Source organism: Trichogramma pretiosum, unplaced genomic scaffold (genome assembly GCF_000599845.2).
Source record: "Trichogramma pretiosum strain Unisexual culture from Peru unplaced genomic scaffold, Tpre_2.0 scaffold4, whole genome shotgun sequence".
Classification (NCBI taxonomy): Eukaryota; Metazoa; Arthropoda; class Insecta; order Hymenoptera; family Trichogrammatidae; genus Trichogramma; species Trichogramma pretiosum.
The window spans coordinates 2,740,071-2,758,856 of record NW_019641688.1 but is presented as its reverse complement, the minus strand read 5'-3'; the positions used below and the strand labels follow the sequence as shown (position 1 = coordinate 2,758,856).

Genomic DNA, 18,786 nt, shown 5'->3' with positions numbered 1-18,786 from the left:
TTTGTTCATCGAAGGTAATTTATTCAAATCTTTGACACTATTCAATTCAACTACCTAAAAGATTTTGATACACTAATAAGGCGTCTGATTTTTTTATCCCAAAAAATGGTTTGCACGAATAAAAAAGTTCAAAATAAATCATTAAAGCGATGAGAACAATAATTGATAAATTTTTTAAAAATTGACGTTCTAATACTTACTTTTTAAAGACTAATATAATTAAAAATTAATATTAAAAATATAAAATTTAATTCTCTCAATGGCTGCATTAAAAATAAAACTACCGAAAATACTGAAATTGTTGTAAGTGATGCATAACCAGTTTACGCATACATTTCCGATAGACTGATAAAAAAATATCCTTTTAACATATTATCGTAACGTCAACATAATAACGATAACAATGGCGTCACACGCGCGTTGAATGTAGATTTAAAAAATAAAGAAAATAAAATAATGTATGAATACTTCAGTACTATACGCAATTCTTCCTTTCACTTCTTTTACATTATAATAAAATCTAGACGATCATATAAAATATTCTGTGCTTGTTTGTTGTTAGATTAAAAATATATATAAATCGTTATCTTACAATTGTGATTTAGTTAGACTTGGAGAGGAAACAGCTTGAAAATTATTCGTTCCGTCAGAATATTCAATTAACTTTTTGTCTGTTTTTCAATGGTCACGTTGGGGGGAAAACAATAAAACAATTCACGCAACATTCATATCTTTCAATGATATCTCGACGTTTTGGCGCATTATTAAATTCACATGAAATAGCAAATTTCTCATTCGCTTGGCAACCGTCAGTGTAGTCGGCAGTATCGAACGGGCATTATATCTTATTCAATAAAAAATGAAACAAAATAAATGAACTTTCAATTCTTTACAGAAATAGAAAGAGTTATAATGTAATTATTTTTCATTATTTCCTAAATTTATTAAAATATCCAGTGACTCGATCAAAGTTTCTCTAAAGCACTAGATTTTGTTACATAATCTATTTACTCGCAGGCACTTTAGAAAATGTGTCAATGTTGCCGATGCACTTCCATGACAATGAATTGACTTTCATTTTCAAGCATTATCAACAATCACGATGCGGAACAATACATTATGTTAGATTACGAGGTACGAGCAACGTTTTTTGGTCCTTCGAACATACTTATTTATTTAGTTGCTCGTGCCTTTGTTTCTGTTATGATATGTTTGAAGTTATATACTTTATAATATTTACTGCGCGCGGACAGTGTGTGAGTGTATCTATACAGCAATCAACTTGATTGAATCTTGGTGAACATGCAAAATATCTTTTATCACATGTATATATCGTACGTACAATAAAATGAGTAAAAAAATATGGAAAAAGAGAGCCTCGAAGGAAATCATCGCTGTACCAAGCGCATGATTTCGCGAGCTCGTAGTACAGCTTGCGCAAGAAGGATAAGCCACTTAAATTTTATCGCAACTATTGAAACCCATTCAAGACTTTGCGGTAGAAAAATTCTTTCTCTCGCTCCGAAAACGACTCCTGCGTTTACAAAACTCTACTCCGGAGGAAAAAAACGAACGCGTCGCCGCCTAACTGGACGGCGCGTCGGCTCGCGGTCCATCATCGCACGCATCTCTCCACTACGATCACGAGCCAATATTGATGTGATAAATCGGCGAGTCGGAGCAGCTGCTGCTCGCCGCGAAATCATCGGTTTTTTTCAACGTTCGCTCGGAGGACGTCACGCAGGCGTCGTCGGACGACAATCGGCGCTAGATGTTGCTGCCGATCTCGAGCTGGGCGCGTCTGGCGCGCTCCTGGCGCACTCTGATGAAGGGCACGAAGCCCCAGAGGCCGGCCCCGACCACGAGCACGATGCCGAGGGCCGTGAAGATCGGGCCCCAGCCGAAGACCTCGGCGAGCTTGCTGCAGATCGGCGGGCCGACGAGTTGAAGGACGCCGTTGACGAAGAGCGATATGCCGTAGGACGAGGTGAGCTTCTCCACGCCTAGCATGTCGGCCATGACGACGGCCGTGACGCCCACGTAGATGCCCGAGGCGAGGCCGAACACGCTGCAGTAGAAGGCCACCTCGTAGAAGCTCACGCCGATCGGTAGCACGGCCAGGGAGATGCCGGAGACGAAGAGGCCGCCGACGAAGTAGAAGTGCTTGGGCATGAGCTTGGTGTCGGACAAGGCGGCACCACCCACGCGACCTACGAACACAAAAAAGCATTGATAACGTTAATAAATGTTATACGTCGATCGAAGCGGATAATGCAATTTTCGAAGAAACTTTAGGACCCACCGATGAGATCGAAGGCCGAGATGATGGTGAGCAACAAGGAAGCCTGAGCATCGGTGAAGCCCAGATACTTGTCCGCGTAGATGGTCAGCACGACGACGAAGTTGGTGTAGCTGATGGCGTTGGTCGAGTTGGAGATGAGAATGACCAGATACATCGGGTCCAGGAGCAGTCTGTAGTCGAAGAACTTGTTCTGGTTCTGCTCGTCGACGTCCACGGCGTCCTTCTTGGCGTTCTTCTCGGGCGTCTTGTGTCTGAAGGTCGACGACAGAGCGTTGAGCGTGAGGGTCGAGGCGAACTCGGGATGCAGAGCGGTCAAAGTGCTCCCGTGATAGGGGGTGCTGATGTAGTTGAAGGACGACTGACTGGGCGACATGAGGGGCGGTCGGCTGGTGGTCGAGCGGCGAGTCGGTCGCTGCTGGTGCATGTGGTGCAGCTGGTACTGCTGGTGCGACGTGAGCACCGGCGTGCTGTGCATCTGGCCGGCCATGTGCGAGGGCATGCTGATCTTGCGCAGCCGACTGTGCGGCGGCGGCTGCTTGTTGTAGTAGTTCTCGAGGGCGACGCTCGAGGCCGACTTGGGCACGGGGGTGACCTCGGCGGCCATCTGCGCCGCGGCCACCGACGAGTTCTCGGCGTTGCTCATCGGACTCGTGGGCGAGGTGATGGCTGGCTTGTCCTCCTGCTCGGGCGATGTCACGGCGATGTCGACCTCCGGGCCTTTCGCCGTCTCCTTGTCCTTCTTATCTTCGGCATCCTTATCCTTGTTATCCTTCTCGCCCTTTTCCTTCTCCTCCTCCTCGTCGTCTTCCTCGGCCTCGGCCAGCGGTCTCAAGGCCTCCTCCTCTTCCTTGCCCGAGTTGTCCTTTTTCCGCGGTATCAGATGCTTCTCCAGCGGCTGATAGAGCAGCGCGCAGGCCCAGGTGTTGAGGGTGAGCGCGCCCATTATGAGGATGACGCCGCGCACGCTGAAGGTTCGCAGCATGTGGGTGATCACCGGCGGCATGATGATGGAGCCGAGGGCGCTGCCCGATATGCAGAAGCCGTTGGCCAGACCTCGCAGCCGCACGAAGTACGACGTGGTGATGTAGACCGTGGGCGGGAAGGCCAGACCCGCCCCGATCCCCACGAAGATTCCGTAGCTCACGTAGAGGAACTGGATCGAGGTGGCGAAGTAGCTGAGCATCATGCCCACGGCGGCGAACGTGCCGCCGACCAGGGTGACGGTGCGGTACGAGTACTTGACCGACAACACGCTGGATAGTGGTCCTGTTTTTTTGGATACGAGCAATTTTAGATAACGTCTCTTTATTTTTTAACGCGTGATATAAGATACAGAGAGGTGGCTTACCCAAGGAACTGTACAAAAAGTAACACAAGGCAGGAATCCAGGAGCCGGTCGACTCGTTGGCGTTGAAGTTCTGCAGGAAGGCCTTGTAGAGGACGCCGAAGGACTTGATGCCGCCGGGAATGAGGAAGTTGACCATGACGGCCGCGATGAGGACGAACCAGCCCCAGCCGCCGTCGGGCGGCACCATCTCCACATCGCTGTCCTTGGAATCGCCACCGGCTGTAGTGCGACAAAACAAACAACAAACAAAGATGATCGATTCGCTCGAACTTTCAGAAATTTGCGTCTATATTATCATTTTAAATAGTTTTAGTTCTATTGTCGATGCTGCTGTATGCGCTGTATTTACGAGCTGCTCCAGAATCAAACGGAAGCGAGTTTATGTTATATATATGTACAAGATAGCGAAGCTCTACTTGGATGCACGCGCGCGCGTGATGTATATATACATTTTTTTTTTTAAATTGCGAGCTGTGAACGGGCGCACGCTCGCTATTGCAATTACGAGAGCTGCAGCGTATATAAAAGCCTTCGTCGAATTCCATTACTTAAAAGTGCACTCGAGTCTCTCTCTCTCTCTCGCTCTCGAGCTATTGCTCGAAATGAGACTCCTCGACGCGAGTCGATTGAATTAATCAAGAGTTGATTATCGTGCGCGCGTAAGAAGAGCGACTCCGGTCTCTCTATCTAGAGAGGCAACAACAATAACAGCAGAAAAAGGAGAAGGAAAATAACGCAGAATGCGAGCGATTCAAGTGATGCAGACGATTTATTTATTGCCGGCCAAAATGTCGCGTATCTCCATTCGTAACAAAAATATAAAGCTCAGTCAGTAGAGCAATCTCGACTCGACGCTGAACTCGCCGTCCTTGCAGACCGCCAGCAGGGCACCGCTGCTGGCCAGCAGAGCCAGGCTCGTGTACACCAGTCCCTGGGCGCTCGCCCACAGACAGTCGAAGAACTGATCGTAGAGGAACCAGGCGGCGTAGGACAGGCACAGACTCGTGGCCAGGTAGAAGATCATGCGCAGGCATCGCTTGACGCTGGCGAAGGCGCGACCGGCCGCGCTCGGCTGCAGCTGGACGGTGATGCTCGACGCCAGGGTGCCGCACGAGTTGACGTTCTTTTGGTTACCGTTGTTGAGGCTCGAGCGAGCGCAAGACGAGCACAGCTGTTGTTGATGATGATGATGATGCGGCTGTTGTTGCTGCTGCTGTTTGCGATGCGCCGAAGCGAGGCATTGTTGACGATTGTTGCCTTTTTTTTTATTTTGAAGGGGATATGATTAACGGGCGAGTCGAGAGGGAAAAAACAGTTATCCTCGAGTATACTCAACTCATTCTTCTTATGGATAAAGACAGCAGTGGTGTCCGAGGCGCCTGTTGTTATTTTCGCATCGTCGACTTGACTCAACGTTGATTTTCTCTCTACCACGGAGACTCGTCCTCTCTCTCATGCCATAGCAGTCGCGACGTATTTCTTCAATAACGATGGAAGAAAAAAGTGCGGAAATGTCATACTCTCGACTCGACGCTCGCAAGGTTACAGCACACACCCTCGCCGCGACAGAGGTTATAATATATCGTATATATTATGGCCAACGACCAAAACAAGCAGATTATTGTATGTATCCTAGGTATTACCCGGGCAGCGTAATACGCGATAAGCTTGTTACAGCGTCCGATGAAATTTTTTTCTTCTTGCAGTTCGTGTATGCACACACGTGTGCGCACCGGATTACTTGTATATGATTTATAATAACAACGATATCGTCGGCTGCGGATTCTTCATATATATATATTCGCGATTGACAGAGAGAGATTAAGACCGTGTATACGTCAACTCGATTTTGCTGCAAGCGCGCGCGACGATGTCTCGAGTGTGATATGTATCTTTCATCGACTTTGTGTCGAATAAAAACATCGATCCTCGCCTACGCATACTACCGGCTTGTAAACGGTTCTCGAATATGTGATGCATATAATTGTTTATTGTTAAAATTGATATCGCGCACGCTTTAGCGCATCTGTACGCGTGCGTAACGTGCATTACAATACACCGTAATCTCGTGAGAAGTTAGATAAAGCGCCATGAATTATTCAATCGTATAAGCTGCACTTTACCGTTTTTTCTTTCTCGCCTTTTTTTTCTTTTTTATTTTGCACGAGAATCGCAATTAGTTCGACTTGTCGTCTGTCGCGGTTACATAAATCGCCTTACATATATATACACTCGGACTCTCTCGCGCGACGCCGATGCGGAGAGCGGCGATTCGATTAGATAAGCTGCATGCTCGATGTTTTGTAAATAAATATTTGTCGCGATGAACTAATATTACATGTGTTTTTAAAGGTAAGGGGGGAAATAGGCGACTGCTGACTAGTTGCAGATGTTTTTCTCAATAAATAACGATAAAGTAGGAACTTGGGTTGAAATAACATTTTATTTTTTTTAATTTATTACAATTTGATTTATTTGAAAAATGCGAGAGCATCGAAGAGTCGAAGGCAGGATATTTTTGGCTATTTTATGCTTTTCGAGCCTTTGTTATACACTATTTGCAGTACTCTCGGATTTTTCGTGACGGTAAAAACCATCAAAACATTAAAAAAAAAAACGCTGCCAAGTCATCGACAAAGAGCTTGCAACAAAACACTGTTTTTATTTATATTTTTTTTTACATGTACTTGAAATTAGTAAAAATTCATTCATACTTGTTAGAAGAAACATCAACAAATTTTTTTCTATGAACAGCAATAACTCAGCTTACTTGTGTGTCAGAAAGTAACTTGATTTGTTCGGCACACACACGCACACAGACATTCGTTTAAAATTAAATCCAGTTTACGAATATGTAAACCGAATTGACTCCAGTCTATCACAGAGCTTCCTCGTACAGAAAGCAATTTAGGAGATATCTTTATCATGCCAAATGCATGACACTTTTGGGGTTGTAAGTAGACAGAGAATCAGCCACGTACCAATTCCCATCACGAGATTTTTGCCGCCAAGCAAATATTACCTATATCTTCGTTCGTTAGCATGTCGAAGATCGAGCCCATGCAATCAAACTTCAGCCGATCGTTCGTCACTATAGCGAAACATTCCACTGCCCAGTTATTTAAAAATATCCTCGTTGCTATTTTACTCAGCTGGTCAGTAAAAATATTCTGATTGCGGATGAATGACAATCGATCGGAGCGTGCAAAATCGAACAAGTCCATGTATTTGAGTCTATTCGCCGCCTTTTTCGGTCCTAACTGGATCAGGTTGTAAAGTGATAAGCTCGGCGTTATCATAATTTGACGTTGTGCTCTAACGAAATCCTCGTTATTGTACCCAACGTTTTCAGGCGACCCGTACAATTCATACTCGGCGAAAAATTGTATGATCGTCTGAGCACCGCTCAAGTTCAGCTCATATCCTCTTTTCTCCAGGAGTTCGACAACGGCCAAAGCGCCGGACATTAGTCTCAATTTAAAAGAGCAATTACTTTCGGCAAATTTTCGTTTCAATCCTTTAACGAAGTAATTCATAGTGGGAAAAACGAAGCTGGTCAAATTGGCGCCACGATCCAAGAGTATGTTAATAGTTTTCGGCAAAAGATTTGCTACAGCCCATTGCAGTGGGGTCCGGCCCAACTCGTCCAGGGCGTCGACCTCCAACTCCTGCTTCATTTCGTCGTTGACCTTGAAAAATAGCTCCAATAATTCATCGTCGTAGATTCTCTGGCAAATTATATGGAGAGGTGTCAATCCTTCCTCGTTGGTCGACTTCGGATTGGCGCCATTTCTCAGCAAAAGTTTAGCCACGTTCTTTTCGCCGTTGCGCAGAGCGCAGTGCAGCGGTGCATTACCCAACTTATCGCGTGCGTCGATCCGCACTGGTTTCCTTAATTGTCCGTTGATAGTAAAAAATGTCTTCATTAATTCTTCATCGTCAGATGAACTTTCGACGATAGTGTGCAGAGGTGTTAGTCCTTCTAAATCGGCTGAATTTGGATCAGCTTTATTACGTAATAGAAACTCGGACATGTCCCTTGAGCCGTTCCTTAGAGCCAAGTGCAGTGTAGTATGGTCTTGGTCATTGGCCAAGTTCGGATTGGCGCCTCTGTTTAGCAGCACATTGATGACCTCTGGTTTCAAGTCGTAAAATACAGCATAGTGTAGAGGTGTCCAGCCCCTAACGTTTATCTTATCAATAGTCACTACTTGCGGATGCTTTTCGTCGCAATGTTCGAAGTAGATCTTCAACAAATCTTCTCTTTCAGCGCGGTTTTTTCCTGAACAAATGTCGTGCAGACATGTATTTCCAGAGGTGTCGAATAAAAGCGGATTGGCGTTCTTTTTCAGCAGTAATTTGATGACTTCCACGTTATCTTTGAGAAAAGCACGATGCAATGCTGTTTTACTTGCTAGTTTGGGCTGAAGATCGATGATCTCGTCCTTCTGACGATCCAAAATCATCTTGAAAAACTCAAGTTCGACATCGCTTCTTGATAGATAAGCCAGCAAAGGGGTTTCGCCCACTTTATTCGTCACATTAGGACACGCTCCCTTTTTTAGCAATGCTTCGGCCATTTTCTTCTTACCGTGCAGGGCAGCCAAGTGTAATGCTGTGTCACCTTTATTATCTCGAGCACGAAGTAGCATTCGTCTTTTCTTTTTGGAAATACATTTGAAGAATATCTCTTCCAAGTCATCGTCGGGATAAATGATACATAAAATATGTAACGGTGTTCTTTTATCGTAATTAACGAAAGTTGGATTTGCGCGATTACTCAACAGCAGTGGCACTAAATTCTTTATGCAAAACCTAATATCATCGGATGTTGTTAGACTGTCTTCATGATCGTTGAAAAAATTGTCATACAATTCACTGCACATTTCGAGCAGAGGAGTAAATTTCTCCAAGTTGCGTATATTAGGATCAGCGCCTTGACTCAACAACATTGACACCACTATCTTGTGTCTGAATCTCACAGCCAAATGCAATAGAGAATCACCTGTTTTTGGGTCGAGAATATTAAGATCCTGGTCGAACCCGATCAATTTCTCGGCAATGTCGAACTCGTTGACGTATTTAATATCGTATCTATTGTAAATTTTAAAAAGCTCAGGAACGAGATGATCCCTTTTCTTTTCTTGATGCACTGTATGATGCAATGCAGTGGGCAACCGTGGCGCGCAAATTTCAGTAAATTGGGATTCATCTTCGGAGTCAGTTTTAACTACAACCCGAGCAAATCGTTCACAAATATCTAGCGTATAATCAAAACTGGGTATCATACTGTTTGAATCCTTGATAAGACTATCAATATCTGAATTTTTAAAGATGTCTTGGTGATTTAGAAGTCGGCTACCTCCTTTGTGTCACTTCCACAGTCACTTCTAATTGATATATATATTTAGCCACAACACAATTGATATATGTTTGATGCTTCGCATTAAATAACTATTAATTGCTTATAATTTTATACACGATAATAATAATAGTAATGTGTAGCACTTGTAATCAACTGCGAGTATGTATTTTACTATACATTAAAGGAACTTGCTTGAAATAAAGAAAATCAATTTCGTAGTTAGACGCGACTGTTCAAAACGAGATGCACCTCGTGAATGAGAGTTTTGAACGTAACTCAGAAGCACATAGGTTCCCACTCAACATTTAAGTAAAAGAGAAAGGAAGAAAGGAAGAAAGGAAGAAAGAGAGAAAGAGAGATAGAGAGAGAGAGAGAGAGAGAGAGAGAGAGAGAGAGGAGAGGGGAAAAAAAAGAGCGGCGAGGAAAAACTAAATTGGTCGCAGGTGCATTCTTTTTTTTTCTCACGTTTTACGTACATTAACGTGATTAATAAAATGTAAACGTTCTTAAAAATTTTCAAAAAAAAAACCCTAAATTTTTCCAAACTTTCTGAAAAAATTATTGGATTTTTGAAAAAATTGAATTAACCCATTAAGTCCCAAGAGGACATTTTTTTGACGCTCATTTCGGTCGCTGTATTTTTGATGAAAAAGGGGTAAAAAAAATATGCGAGTAGCTTGTTCTTATGTAAAATTTAATGTCCTTTTAGAATCTGAGCTCAGATTTTCGAAAAAATAATCAGGTCAAAAGTTATAGTTAATTTTAACCAAAAAAAGCGTGATTTTGAAAAATAAATTTTTTATTTTTTTATTTTCCAAACGGAAAGCATTTAAAATCTCATGGTTATCAAACGAAATCAGGTATTAAATTACCCGTAATTGTAACGATAATTTAATATATATTTGGAAGGCGTATTGACAGCTCATCAACAATAGTCATGAAATCTACAAGTAAGGTCAAGTAAACGCTAGAATGATAAAGTACCATACCAAATTTTATACGAGAAATTAACATATCCGCTGAAAAAGAATACAGTAACGCGTTTTACTGCAGTTGCAGCTTGTATGACGAAATAACGTCGGGCTATTTCACGAGATGGCTTTCACGGCCGAGGTCACTATGTGAGCGAGAGCAACAACAAGAACAACAAAAAAAAACCCACAGCTCGCGCACACCCCTTCGCAGTGCATATATACACATAATTGATACCTTTGGTACGCACGAGCGAGAAATCGGCGCAGTGTACTGCAGCAGAGCCTCGCATACATGCATGTAGATGTACAATAAATTATAGCCAACATTTATGCATACGCGCGCGCGCGCGGGAAACTTTCGCGGTCAATCGCCTCGCGCGTATGTCGCACGCGTGTTGCAGTATATTTATTGCGCCGCGTGTGTATTTTGCATTATACGCGCGTGTGCATGCGCATCGGAGAAGATACACAGAGATTTAGATTTATCGCCGCTAATTCGAATACGCGAGGAGATGAATTTCTCTCAAAATCTGAGGCATTATATATTTTCTTGGCTTAAAAGCTTGACTGCTTCAATAGAGCCGGTGGCTGTTCGCGGCTTCTTAGCGCGCGCGCACACACACACAGACACACAGTTGTCTTGTGTTCTATTATTACAAGCCTGGCAAAGATCGGTTGGATTAATTAAACGCGATGAAATTGATGCGATCGCCGAATGACAAATAGCTGCGCGCGAACAAGCTTGTATATACGTATACGATATAAGCTGCCGAGAAGCTATCATCTCGTTCTTGTAATTTATAAATTATATACAAATTGTGTTAGCTCGCTCGCTCGACACGTACGACATTGATGCAATAAATGAGAACGACGAGAAACAAGAGAGAGAGAGAGAGAGAGAGAGAGAGAGAGAAAAAAACAATATCCTTCGTTTATATGGCCGATAAACAGCGTCGAAGGAAATGCCTCGAGTGCAATTTTACGCAAAAAGTTTCAATTATACCCAAGTAAATGGACTCTCGGCGCGTACATATATATCCAAGCCTTCGACAGCCAACGGACGTATATAGAAAAGCTCTCAATTATTTCGAAATGCGAGGCTGCTCCGTGCTGAATCCTGCAGAAATTGTATCGACATTTTTCCGCCGCTATGGAATTCTCTTTTTCCGCGTGCGTGTACAGGGCCGAAAGTGGCGCACTTGTTCCCGGTCATTGTTTATCCTTCGAAGAAAATAATCAACCTCACGAGAGCGCGGTGCTTCGGCGTGAGTAATATTGTCGTTGAAGAGAAATAAAAAAAAATATCGCGCGATACGATAGATATGACCTACAAAATTCGAGATATTCTTTTTCGCCTTCTTCTTTTTTTTTTACGCTCGTCTGACGTGCGTTACATTACGTTTCTCGCTGCGAGAGGACAATTATTCGAAGAATTTGAAAGAGCCTATCTGTTTGCGTATATTAATTTTCAATTACCAATCAATCAAGCAGCTGCACATATGTATACTTTTTGTCGATACGGATCGCGTGTAAGAGCCAATTACATAGAAATATCCGCTTAGCCGCAATTATAATCGTTAAAGTATGTTGGTCTCGATAGCTGTAGATGCTAATCGATCGAAGATTTGAATCAGATTTTTTACAATCAAATCTCGTTCCTAAAAAATGTGGAATCATTACGCAAATTAAGGCGATAAAGTCGATTCGATCGCAGTCGAAAACGCGCCCCTCGGATCTCGAACAGTCATTCTGGATTTTAGAAATAATCAAAGATATCGATTTATCAATGATATTTCGTTACTATTACATCGAACGATCTACGGAACACCGTTTGATTGTTAAATCGAGCAGCGCCGAACGACGATGTATACGCCTTATTTACATCGAGCGGATCTTTCCTTTTGCTTTGGAAAAAAAATTTCCAACGCTCGACACAGCGTATTGGCATTACGCGCGTGAAAATCGACACGCATCTCGTGGCTCGACTTATTTTCCGCGCGATTGGCGGTCTATTTCGCAGACTATCGAGTTGCAACATCTACATATAAATGCAACGAAGCCGCGCGCGCACCAGTGCGGTATCGCTTGATTAAACCGAGCGCCGATTGATATTACTTCTCTCGTCGTTCACCGCAGCATCTGCTGGTGCTGTTGCAGCTTCATCGCAGCGTACATGAGTGGCAGACGTACGAGATTGTTTTGCGCATTTAAAGCTCTCTCTCTGTCGAAGCCTCGTTATTCGTGCGCAATTTCGTTTTAAAAAACATCGAAAAGAGCAACAAATAATAGTTGAAATAAACCAGGCGCACGGCTCGTGCGTGTCGATTTTATAGATTTCTACATATGATATTCGATGAAGAAACGTCGGAAAAACTCGCAGAATGAGTGCAGTGATGCATAGCGATCGAGTTTTTTTATCTGGTTTATGCATACACGTCTGCTTCGGGCATTTTAACATAACTGACTATTTTGTTTATTTTGGTTTGTCATCCATCAATCAAAACGTTTCGAAACTAATTAAACCATAAAGACCATTACTTTTTTAAGAGAATAGTAGATTAGTTAAAATGAAACAAAAAATCCGTTCAGGGCATTTAGAGTTCCAAATACGCGTACGACATACCTTGTACCGCGAGGGAGAAATAGGGAAAGCGCGCGCAAAAGCAATAAAGACGGTGCGCGCTATTATATACGCATGTGTTTTATTTTAAAAAGTATCAGCAGCAGCACCTGCACTCGAGAGCTCGCTGCACAGCTAGCATTATGCAGACTACCGAACGAAGGTCGATCAGTAGAGCGAGTCAAGGGCTAATGCTAGGCTGCGCGCCTGCGAGAACGCAATCGCTGCATTCGGGGCTCTATGTGGGCTGCTTTACGAATCGACGCGCTGCCTCGTAATTATTATATTATACGGCAGCCGCTGAACAGTGAGAAAATCTATCGATCATCGGATTACGCTAGAGCTTCGATGGCATATGGTGCGCGTTATTTGACCTCCTAAAAAAGACGTATAAATGGTTCTTGGAACGTAATTTAATTACTGCATGTAAAATGTAACTTGAACCGGGCATACATGGTCGATGGGAAGAGCAAACAGTAATCCTAAATTTGAATGGGATAAAGTGTGAAAATTCACACTTCACGCGTTCGTTCCAAAGCCTTAATGATGATCACTTGTACACTAGCTTCAATATTTATGCATTGTTTGAACAGAGCCCCAGAAGAGCCTCAATCGATCAAAATCGTAATTGGAAAGTGGGAATCGAGGAAGCACGACTAAAAACCCCATCTCGTAAATTCAATCATCGCACATTCATTTTCAATGCATCATTAAAAAGCTAAAAGAAAATTAATAATAGTTATGTCTTTGTTTATTCTTGCAGTTAAAATTTCATGCTTTAATGGATCTCGACAGACGCGTTCAAGTGTGAACCTGTCCAATGTGGAGCTTCCGATCTCGAGGATATCGGATCATCCGTCAAGACTTATTTCCATTCCACACATGATCAATTATAGAAGCTAAGACTTCATTAGCCATTCGTATAATACGATGTAATCGCCTCTAGCTTTCTCACCGTCGATCGAGCTTATAGCCCATTGTTTGGCTGCGAATGATGTTGTATGTTATATAGGCTGCATATGTGCATTTACGCGCTTATTTCGGGAAAAATTGCAAAATCATTCATGCAAGCGCTGCTCTCTCGAACAACGTCGTCGTCGGCTGCTTGCGCGGCGGACACTCGAACATCTTACGCTCTACAATTTTACAAGTTCGCGCGTGTATAAGCTTTGGCTAGCTGCCCGAGAAAGAGAGAGAGAGAGAGAGAGCGAGCGCGGTTGATTATACATAGGTAGGTACGAGAGCATCTTTGCCGTATATGCAACGACGACGAAGACAAGAATATCCGATGAAGCATTAAGTTAAGACCCGTTCGTATATAGACCTACAACGACGCACGCGTTTACATAGGCACGCACACCCAATATATAATCTGGCAATTCAATTGATTCACCCAAAAAAAGACGACGATCGCCCATTCAATTATCTCAAAGGTATTTAAACTTTGGTAAGAGTACACAAATGCGAATATAGGAAGCATAATGTAAAGCAGCGAGTGTATATAGCTGTATAGTCAGCACCTGTGTGTTTCTCCGACCATTATCGGCTCAATAATTTGCCATTGTGTGTGTGTGTATATATAGTTCAACTAAGAGCATTGCTCAAAGCCTCCGGCGCCATCGACTATTGTATTATAATAATAATACTCGAAACTGCGTCTATAACTATAATGAGATAAGATACACACTCGATGGCCAATTTTTCCGTGCCCGCAAGAGCGTCGGATCCGAATTTTTTTTTTACTTTTTAATTTTACCTAAAAAAGCTTGACATTTTTTTTTATCTCTGCGGGTGTGCGCTACCTACGTAAATATGTGCGTAACGATCAAATGCGATATGCGTGTGCGTAAGTATGCGAGGAAGATCTTCCCGAAAGATAAGACGAAAGAGCAAATTTGGCGTCTTGTACATTATATCTGGCTACTGTACAACGCGCGTGTATATGCGTAGGTGCCATCGCGCACGTGTGCTCTTATATGGTATAAAAAATTGCGAAAACGCCGATCTTCGATTTCTCATATACGAGTGCTACTTCGAGAGGGCAATAATACGAGCGATATGCCTTTTTTATCGCTTTGGCGATCGTCTTTCTCGCTTTGCTTTATTTGGCTATTTTTTACGAGCTCTCGAGAATAAATGCACCTGCAGGTATATCATTCCGACTTCGTCTCTATAATACGTATTAATGGGTCATTAATGCTCGATGAGTCGTTGGTTTTCTTTAAGATCGATCACGATTAATCAAGTAAACTTGTACTCAATTGAATGGAAGTCATTCGTTAGAAAGGTAATTTATCCCACAATAGTCACCTCTTTTGAAGGAATCACTCGTCAAGTGTAAATTAATGATCTTTTCTTTCATCTCGTTTGCTCAAACAAGCATAGCCTAGCTTCGAAACAAATGCTCGAGTTTATTTCTTTTTGAACGCGTTTTCGTCTTGGCACGTAATTTTAAAAAAATTTTAAACCATCGTGAAGCTGTATACCGGGAAGAGCGATTGGTGCCTCCTTTTTGCCGTCCGTGACGCTCGGTCGCTTTTAAAACGGTATCGTAAAAGAAGCAAAAAAAGCATCCGAAAACTAGAGACGAAGAGAAGCGATCTCGAGGCATGGATCACGACTATATAACAACGAGTTTGCTTGTCCACACGGAGACCGACTATAATACATAAAGTATCACGCTCGGAATTGCGCGCTTATATGCACATAATCTGCGTGTCTATACGCACGAAAGCGAGAACAAAGAGCTTATATGTATGCGCGTATGCAAAACAAAAATAAGAGAGCTTTGCGCGCGTATAATACCTATGCACCAGCAGCACACGTCATTTCTAACCAGTGCGCGATATTATTATATAAACGCGAGTATACGATTATAATAAGTTTATACATGCCAATGCACCGGCTAAACTACTCACCGCTTTTCTTTCTCTTCTTGGTTTTCTTAGGGGTGCCGTTCATAAGTGCACTACTTCCGTTGCTCGTCGCCTTGCCATTGGCCACGGCGTTCTGCTGCTGCTGCTGCTGGCTGACCAGCGTGTACTCGCCGTTCTTTTTATCTTGTCCGAAATCCATGCTGATCCCGGTCAAATCGTCGTCTTTTCCCTCGAGCTGCTGCATCTTCACGATGATTAATTATTGCACTTTGATACGAGACTCTGAATATATACTCGCCACACACAGCACGTAGCTGTGCTCGTCTCGCGCGGCACACGCGACACTGAGTGACTCGTATTTATCAGCTTTTTCGGTAGCTTCGCGCGCTCCCGCTACTTTAGCTGCCCAGCCGTCGCGATTATGGATATAGGCGCAGAGTCGCGCTATCGCGATTTATACGATGACGATATCTGGCTTCGTACGAAACGATAAGCCGCCGCGACGCGTCGTCGTTGCTTGCTCCAATCGCGTGTATGTAATTCCGTCGCTGGCCGGAGGAGCTTTCTCGATAACGAAGCACACGGCAGTTATCACTACTGCAGCTACTATTGCTATTGCTACTACTACCGTTGATTATAATGCACTCGTACGTTGTTATCGTCGCCGTCGTCGTCTTCGTCTAGGGCCTCGTCGCTGTTGTCACTTTGGCCTTTCTCGCTCATTCACTCGGGCTTGGCTTTGCTAAACGCGTGGCGAAAAAATTTGCTTGTTGCAGCAATTATGTTGATATCGCGCGCACACTTACACGCACATGCATACGCACACACACACACACACACACGCGCGCGCACAAACTAGCTTATCTTTATGCGAGTCAGCAGCTCTCTCGAGTAGGCTGCAGCAGCTAAAGTCATCGATTGGCCCGCCGCGTGTGTGTACATATAGACATAATCATAGTACACGAGCTGTGATTTCTTTGTGTAGTCGCCGTCGTTCGCTTCGTATGCATCTATATACACCTACACTCGACTTACGTGCGTATGTATGACATAAATCGAACTACGCACGATAAGAGCAACCCTTTGGTCGTTGTCGTCTGCTAGGATGACTGCTGCTACTGTTACTGCTCTTTGTTTACTTGCGTTTTCTGCTGCTACTGCATAGGTGCATTCTCGAAGCACACACTTTTGATCATGTCGAACTAATTACGGATTCGATGCAAAATCGACTTGTTCGTTGTGCCTCGTTCGCTCTCGAAAAGGCCAAGCTCCAAACGAGCTTTTGACGTTGGCGTCGCGTCAATCACAGATGACAGAGACAGCTGACTGCGTTATCGCAGTAGAGTAGCGATACGAGTAGAGAAAGCTCGTCGCGCGGTCTCCGCACGCGTGCGTGTGCGATTGTGTTATACGCGTGTGTGTCGCTTGCAACAACAACAACTCTATTATACTGCACCTGCCCTCGGGGTCCTTTCTCATCATCAATTACGGTCATTAGGCGCGGGCGCGCGCGTGCGAAAATCAATACGGCATTGATTATCGTCGGCCGCGATGCTCGTGTGTGTTTATGTTTTTCCTTTTTTTATATGTCTTTGTTGCGAGGCATGTAATTTCGCGCACTCGCTGAATATTATACAGCACACGTATACACACGCGATATACACACGGGTCTGTCGCTTATATATTAGCTGGCTGGCTGACACAGGCTGACCGCGCCAACACCTAACCTCTTCTCGTTCTTGTTCTTGTGCAGTGCACAACACGTTTTGCTCGCTGCTGCCTCTCTTTGTGTGTATTTTTGCGAATTCACACTTGGTGCGGGATCGAGCTCGTTACACCACAAAAAGTACATAAGCACTCGTAGACACTTGCGAGGCGAGAATGAGAAAGAGTCCAAAACAAGTCGCAATCTCTACCGTCCGAATTCTTGCCCGACTTCCGTATTATTTAAACAATTGCAAAGTTATAATACGGACGAGTCAAACGATTTGTTGCGTGGGTGTGCGCGCGCGCGCTCTCGCTAACTCGCTCTCTATACTGCCGTGTCGGACTCAGCAGTAGGTATATACGCACAGTACGAACTGTTGGTGTTGCGTTGTATATATCTCTCTCGCGATAGGGATTCGCGCGTGCGAATTTGACGAGCGAGTCGCTGCGACTGACTCGAGAGCTCGTGCGAGCTATGCGATCAGCTGGCCGAGCATATGTGCGAGGGAGAGAGTGAGAGAGAAAGAGAGAGAAAAAGAGAGGTGTGCGACCCTCTCTCGCGCGCGACTCGAGACTCCGAGTTGATATAGATATGCGAGCAAGTTGCATGTGTGCGTAAATATTGCGAATACACGAGTCTCGCTTTTGACTACAACTCTATAGCTCGGCATTCGGCAAACAAGATATGCCATTTCTCTCCCACTGCTGCTGCTGCTGCTGCTGCTGCTGCTGTTGCTACTCGTCTCGTCAGTTTTATAAATGCGTTGGTGTTTGTGTGTCATGCGTGCGTTAATGAATATAATGGTCGTGTCTGCACTGCTCCGAGAGTCGGACTATTATTCGCGTGAGCCGCGCGCACAATGCTCGGTATTAAAAAATTTGCCAATCATCGGTCGCGATCATATAGCTGTTCTCGATCGACGATGATAAATAATAATAGCGCGCGCATGTGTGTGTCGAACTCTCCGATGCGGCGGCGGCGGCGGCACCCGCAAATTGACAAAGAGCTCGATTCTCCTCCGGTGAAGCGCGCCCGGAAATTCGCAGATTTTGGGTATACCCAGAGCGAAAAATCCCGCACATAGCAGTTTTGTTATTGCCGCGAAAGTCTATGCGCGCATTAATACCCGAGCTTGCGTAAACACACAATTGCCGTGTGCGTGTTTCTGCCGATTCAAATATGATACGCCTTGTTATTAAATGTATACAGGTGCACGGATAAGGCGAATCGTAGGCGCTTTAAATTTTGTGTCGATCACCGCTATCACAAGCATAGTATTCCTCGAAAAAATAGATCGACTATCGTGCTTGATTCGTGGGTGGAGATCCTCATACGGTTACATAATATCGGCTTTCCATAAATTGCGCTACTGACCAAAAGTTTCTTTTTTCATGGATTCATTTATAATTTCATGCAGCTGCACACTTTAACGAGAGGAATTGAATGCCATGTACTTAGCATGTGGCCTAAGATGATTCGACGGGAAACTCGTTTTTCAAGCGGGTACTAATTGATGGATCATGTAAAGATGTAACTTGAGCCGGGTCTATTATACATGGCTGTGAGCAAGCGCAAACAGAAATTCCAAATTTC

The 18,786-nt window shown here is 44.0% G+C and overlaps 1 protein-coding gene across 1 annotated transcript; it reads right to left on the bottom strand.

The window, feature by feature from the left end:
- Positions 1 to 209: 209 nt before the first annotated feature.
- LOC106656346 (monocarboxylate transporter 9) lies at positions 210 to 17,631 on the bottom strand. Its single transcript, XM_023461590.1, has 5 exons — positions 16,942 to 17,631; positions 15,528 to 16,227; positions 3,651 to 3,869; positions 2,303 to 3,568; positions 210 to 2,210 (listed from the first exon to the last, which is right to left on the bottom strand). Exons 2-5 carry the CDS (start codon positions 15,727 to 15,729, stop codon positions 1,768 to 1,770), a joined length of 2,130 nt encoding a protein of 709 aa, XP_023317358.1. The 5' UTR covers positions 15,730 to 16,227; positions 16,942 to 17,631; the 3' UTR covers positions 210 to 1,767.
- Positions 17,632 to 18,786: the final 1,155 nt, after the last annotated feature.

Coding starts and splice junctions, on each gene's coding strand:
- LOC106656346 (XM_023461590.1), bottom strand. CDS start 15,729: ATGCAGCAGCTCGAGGGAAAAGACGACGATTTGACCGGGATCAGCATG. Junction 3,870..15,527: donor CAAGAAGAGAAAGAAAAGCG/GTGAGTAGTTTA, acceptor GTCGCACTACAG/CCGGTGGCGATTCCAAGGAC. Junction 2,211..2,302: donor CTCGGCCTTCGATCTCATCG/GTGGGTCCTAAA, acceptor TTGTGTTCGTAG/GTCGCGTGGGTGGTGCCGCC.